Source organism: Chelonoidis abingdonii, unplaced genomic scaffold, assembly GCF_003597395.2.
Source record: "Chelonoidis abingdonii isolate Lonesome George unplaced genomic scaffold, CheloAbing_2.0 scaffold2976, whole genome shotgun sequence".
Taxonomy (NCBI): domain Eukaryota; kingdom Metazoa; phylum Chordata; order Testudines; family Testudinidae; genus Chelonoidis; species Chelonoidis abingdonii.
The window spans coordinates 826-7,250 of record NW_027427237.1 but is presented as its reverse complement, the minus strand read 5'-3'; the positions used below and the strand labels follow the sequence as shown (position 1 = coordinate 7,250).

Below are 6,425 nucleotides of genomic sequence, written 5' to 3'. Positions count from 1 at the left end.
CTGCAATCGTCACCTGAACCAAAACCATCAACCACACCCAAACTGAACTGGAGTCATCACCAGAACCAGAACCATTTCCCAAATTGGAACCAGAACCAAACCCAATCAGAACCATTTCCTGAACCCAAACCGTCACCCAAGCCCAAACCTCAAATTGAACCAGAACCATCCCCTGAACCAGCCTGAGTCAGAACCAAACTGCCAGGTACAGTCACCCCAAATTCAAACCCAGCCTGACACCAGCCCTTCAAGCAAACCCTTGGACTGGAGCCATCATGTTAATCTCCAACCCAACCCATTGTCTGAGTCTCTGCTCCCTGCTGTCCCTCTTCCCCATCCACCTGGCCCGGGAACCCAAAGCCACAGCCCAGCTTTGGTCCTGAGGCTCCAGACCCAAACTCTCTTCAGGCCCCACACTTGAGCTGCCTCCTAACCCCCCACATAAACGCAAACCCTCCCCTGGGCCTTATGATGGCCAGGCCCCACTCCCATAAGCCAGAGCACCCTCACTTGTCTGAGCCCGACTGGTAGGATCAGCCCAGTCTGGAGCACATCTTGCAGGGAGTGGATTTCCCAAGGCTCATTTCCCAACATCACCGCACAGTGCCAAGCTCTTCTGGCAACACCAACAGCCCTGTCCTGCTCCTGCTGCTGTCAATGACAGAACTCCCCCCAGGCCCATTGAGCCCTGCACTGCCTGGATCACCGCTTATGGAGAGGGGAGGGGAAGGGGAAGTACCTGTCCATGCCGGGGCCAAGTTTGATGGAGACAGGCACTGGCATCCCCTCTTTGATGGCATTGAGGATGGTCGGCAGGGGCTCTAACTGCTCCCTCGTTCGCTGCCGGGAAACACAAAGGGAGAAGATTCACTGCCGTGGGTTTGCCAACAGTGGTGTCCCTCAGTCTCGTGTCAGACAAACCCAGCTTGGCCCTGCCAGATCTGTTGGAGGAGCTCTGACCAGCACAGCCGGGGGCAGCGGTAACAGATGATTTTCTTCCTGTCTGGCGTATTGTCTGCTTCCCAGTGGAGGTCTATTTGCACACTTAACTGGATGATAATCAAAACTGCAAAATCAAGGTGAGAGGAAAGCCATTGAAGACTCAATCAGCAAGGCTGTTCTGTTTAGGAATTAGGATGAAGGGCTGGTCTGATGTATTTAGGGGTACCAAAGACGCCATGGATCCTTCACTGAGGTGGCAGTGTGGTTTGCTTCATGAAAAAAAGGTCACAACCTGCCTGGCTGTGAAGCTCTAGTGAGCAATACTTGATTAGCCAGGACAGTAGCTTGCTAACTAAGTCTGGGTTCTAGAATGTGTTATGATTTCATTTGCTATGAAGCCATTCATTTCCAATCCTTCTCCTTGCTATTACTCAAATCTCTGCTTTGTTAAGCGAACCTATTGTGGATTTCACTCTAGCCATATCTGTGCTGTGTGTTAAATAGAGCATTGATCTCAGTTGGGACTGGTAGGCGGGGGTGGATTGTTCCTTTGAAAGCAGTGAATCTGAATACTGCGGCGTCCAGTGGACCAGGGCCTGGACACTCCAGGGACACATTCAAGGGCCTTGGGGCCTGGGGTATGCCAACTGCTAACCGGCTGAGAAAGCAGGGCCTGCAGAGGCCTAGAGGGCAGGGCTTGTGTTGCCTGTGGCTGATCGAGTCGGGGATCTGAACCTGGCAGGATGCCACCCAACCCTGGTTACCAGTGGAAAGTTTCACAGGGGCAACGCCCAGCTGGGTTGGCTCAATGCAGCTCCCATCAGCACATCCAAGGGGCGATGCCCAGCTGGGTCCAGCTCAGCATGGTTCCAACTGGAACAGCCATGCAGAGACAGTTCCCAGCTCAGACCAATGCAGCGTGGCCCATGCAGGTCCTATGGTCTCCACTGATGGAGTTGTTCGAGGATGCTAGCAGGTTCCAGACATACACAGCAACACCGGCCGCTGGCTGTGGAACCCTGCAGTGGATAAGCCCTTTCTACCTTCTGGCCACAAGAGGGCAGATATTCTCTGTCTATGCACTTCCATCCCATCATGGCGCCATTTCAGATTTGGCAGGGGGCGGGGGGGGGCATCTTTAACCATGATTCCAAAGGCTACTGGGCACCTAAAATTTCTTTTTTTTTTGGCATGTAATAAACTGAATACAGTGCTCCTGTCACATAATACTTTCAATTACTATATTAAAAAATAAAATTAAGTGAAATAAAAGAAAAATTAATTAAATATAGACCCACTCAGCTCTAATACTTGTTCTGATATCTTGTTCAATTCTACTAAGGACACTGGTTAGGTTTAAAAATAATCTATATGTCTTACTCTGTTACTATCCTTGAATACACCAATTGAAACAATGTAGAAAAACCTAGATGACTTCTATCACTTTTTGCAGTTCATCAAGCTTGGAATAGATCATTGAACTTTTTGAAAACATCTTATTAGGCGCAAGGCCTGTGATTTATATTGCACCTGCCTGGGGCTGTAAGAGGTGTTACCCCACTACAAATGATAGACTAGAAAATGACTTTGAACAGGAGTGAAACTGACACTTTCAAGTCACTTTCATAGTATTGCCACCCCAAATGTTCAAAAATCAAGAAACAGGGTCACCAAAGATGAGATTGGCTTTAAAATAATGAGATTATGTAAAAAGAATAGATTTTGAGGTTTTTTAATTTACATTCTGCTTTTTGAGCCTTTAGGGTGCACTGGGCGCACATTTTGAGGCGTTCTTCATAGCCACAAAGGCTAGAAACTTCACTTTTCTTTAAGAATGAAGGCTGAAATCATACACATCACTTGATTCCAGATCTGGGCGTTAAGGAAACAATATATCATGAGACTCATGAAAAATCATGAGAGTTGGCAACACTGCTTCACTTCTGCTTAAAAACTAATTACTTTCCAGAAGGTCCTAAATACTACAGTGCTTGAGTTGCAGTTTTCATGGGAGAATATTTTAATCAAACACCAAAAAGTCAACATTTTAAAGCTGGGGGAAATTGAGACTTCTGAGTATATCAGGGCCAACTGCAGGTAGGAAAGGAAAATAAACAGACACAGAGAGCTCTGGCAGCTCTTCTCTTGAAAAGAAAGTGGAGGGTCAAATCTTCTAGTCCTAATAAAGTAAACTTCTATTGCCATCACAGCACTCCACATCAGATATAAACATCATGGTAGACACGTGATAAATGTGGGGTCAAAAAAGCACTCATACTTAAATATCTGACCTGCCAACATTACCAAGTCACATTAGTATGCACTAGCTACAGGATTACATTTTTGGCATATCTGACAGTGCTGAACACACAGATTGTCCCAAATGAATAATACATAATCATTAACAAAATGGTTGACTTTATGGACTCTGTGGATCAATTTCTGTTCTTTGTTGGAATGGTCTTGAATACAGCTGAAACCCTAAGAATCTGATGTATAATCACGTTGATACTCAATGACACTTTCTCATTCTTTCCTTTTCTCAACTCAGAACAAAAAAATATACAAACAAATGGTTTCAGTTAAAATCTAAAATTGCACAGCAGGCATTGCTGTACAATTCAGCCCTGGGACAGAACCTACCACCCATTGGCCGTTAAACAATTGCTCTCATTCTCTTTCTTCTTCAGACTCGCTGACCTCCTGTGCGGCTTTTGATACTGTCAGCCCATGACATGTTCCGAATCATCTGGACCTGATGTGCTAGAATCTCAGAGAACTGGCTTCTTGGTTTTGCTCCCATCCATCAAGGCCTCTTTCGCTAGCATAATGACAGAGAAGAAGAGAAAGGCTGATCCATGGATAGGAGCTAAGTCCTAAGAGACCTGGGTTCTACTCCTGCCTCTCTTTCTCCCCGACTTCCTGTTGCACCTCAGTCAGTGCTTAGGGAGCAGAGTTTCAAAGGTTTTCAGGCACTTTTGAAAATCCACTAGGTGCCTAAATCTAGATATAACCTGGCTGTTAGTGTCTCAGTGCCCATACTGTTACCATGGGATAACACTGCTCTACCTCACCAGGGGCTATGATTTGACGCACGCAGATACTACAGTGATGGGGCCAATAAGTACCAGAGGTAGAGTGGGACTTCTCTATACCATTGTTAGCTCCTTTCCTGAGTTTTGGCCCTTCTCTTTCACTTATGCCCTTAACTTCTTCTTTTTCTGATTGTAACTTGGCTCAAAAGCTCAGAAGACTTGGCTGTATTCACCGCCACCCCATTTTAGTCATCTAACGACTTCAATCCTTAATTTAATTACAACTTTTCTAATCACCCTCGCCTCTGTCTGTAACAAAACACTGGATCTCCTGCCCAGGACACAAGCTGATAGAAGCACTAATCTGCAGAACTCACATTTCACACTAATGCTGAGAAGTTAAGAACTCTGCCTGGGAGCACACCTCCTGTATGAAACTGGGGGGGGGGGCGGGTGGGTGGAAAAGAAGGGGGGAACGGACAGCCCCCTTCTGCCTACCTAACTGGCTCTTTTGCACTCCACCCCCAGCCCGCAGTACCTGGTCCAGGCCAGTGAATATGTCGCAGAGCAGTGTGTGCAGGGTGGAGAGCTCCAGTGCCAGGTCCACATAGCCATCATAAGCCACCAGGTGGGCACTACTGTCAGGGTTGGCCACACTCTGCAGGAACGACTTCATGCGGCTCCAGTTGTGCTCCAGGAATTCGTTCATGAACCCCATGTATGCCTCCTTCTCGCCAAACCTGCAGGAGCCACAATGTCACGTGGGTGTCATACACACAACACGGGCATGCACACAGCGTGGACATCACACACACAGCATGGGTGTCACGCACATGGCACAGGCGTCTTGCACACAGTGGTACTGCACAGGCATCATGCGTACGGCATGGATGTCATGCACACGGTGGTGCTGTGTCGGCGTCATGCACACAGCACGGGCACCACACACACGACACGGTCAGCATGTGCATGGTACGGGTGTCACACACACAGCACGGGGTCATGCACACGGCGGGGCAAGCACATTCCCACACATTCATACAAGTGAGCTCTAGGAGCCAGGGTCAGGTGAGCTGGTCCATGCTCAACAGTCTCATATTGAGCAGTGGCTCTTCAGGGGACAGCACGTAGCTGGTGAGGGGCTGTGACTAGCATTGCTGGAGATGTGAATGCCACAGCCTTATGCTGCCCTCTCCTGGTGGGGGAACCACAGATTCAGGTAATCACACTGCTCAAGTGCCCTGCACATGGGGGCATCATAGCCATGTCTCCCTGCCTTCTGCCCAGTGTCTCTGCCTGGCTGCTGGGTGAATGGTCCACACAAACTGTAGGAAAAAGTGAAAAGCTGACTCTGCAAGGGAAACTGAGCCCACCCCACATGCTGCTAAAGTGATGGGCACTGTAGTGCCTGGCTAGCGCTTGGGCTCTCAGGGCTACTGGTAACCATAGCCAAGAAGCTGCTGGTAGCTGAAGGATGGCCCTTTGGTTTGTGCACTAGCCTAGGAGTCAGGAAACCTGTTATCAAGCCCCCCTCATCTGACACAGACTCATTGTGTGTCCAAGTCACTCTGGGCCTTAGGTCCCCTCTGCCCCATGGGGACAGTAGCCCAGGAGAGGGGTACTGATGATTATGAAGTGCTCAGGTACTATGATAATAGGGGGCAAATGAGTGTGAGGGGGAAGCCTGGGGGTTACACAGCACTGGCCTTTCGAATTGCTCTGAAACACACATGCATTTTGAGGTGACCTACCTGGGGTTCCTGCACAGCCTTTTCTAGTTGAGGAGGCTGGAAGGGTTTTTCCTGCTTCTTCTAATAATGTGACTTTGGGTCCCTGGCAAATAACCAGATCCTAACACCAGGGGCCCCAGGGCCAGAGCCCAGCATCACAACTCCAGGGCCTGAGTGATGGAGATGGGGGCTGGGTGTTGTTCAGGCTCTTAAAGCTCTTTGGGGCTTGGTTAGAGCTCTTCAACTTGGGCTAGAGCTCAGAGTGACCTGGATTTAGCTCCTGCCTGCTGGGAACCTCCCAGCCCCCATCTCTATCAGGCCAAGCACCAAGCTCAGGGCTAGAATCCAGCTGGGACCACCCAACATTTCTACAGGAACCCCCCAAAGTTTCTTCATCCCCCAGGGAGATGCAAACCCAGCACCTTTCCACAATTCCTTTCCTTGCCAGAGGCCCTTGAAATGTTAGTAGGAAGGGGAAGGCCCAGACAGACTGAGGTAAGGGACTCAGACTGACACTGGGCACAGCCTGGCTCGCTTGCCCAGAGCTGGGTCCACACGATAGGGGCCAGAGCCGTGTGCAAGATACAGACAGGATTGTCCTGCAGAGAAGCAGATCCCTGGGCAGAGCCGAGCTGTGATACAGAAAGGATCACCCCACAGAGGGGCAGAGCTGAGCCATGATACAGACAGGATTGCCCCGCAGAGGGGCAGAGCCGAG

The 6,425-nt window shown here is 49.2% G+C and overlaps 1 protein-coding gene across 1 annotated transcript; it reads right to left on the bottom strand.

Annotated features, from left to right (window-relative positions):
- Positions 1-739: 739 nt before the first annotated feature.
- On the bottom strand, positions 740-4,737 carry LOC116817878 (RAS protein activator like-3-like; the record flags this gene model as incomplete). Its single annotated transcript, XM_032768354.2, has 2 exons — positions 4,516-4,737; positions 740-840 (listed from the first exon to the last, which is right to left on the bottom strand). Coding segments are annotated over exons 1-2 (281 nt in total), but the record flags the coding sequence as incomplete, so codon positions are not given.
- Between the last annotated feature and the right edge of the window lie 1,688 nt (positions 4,738-6,425).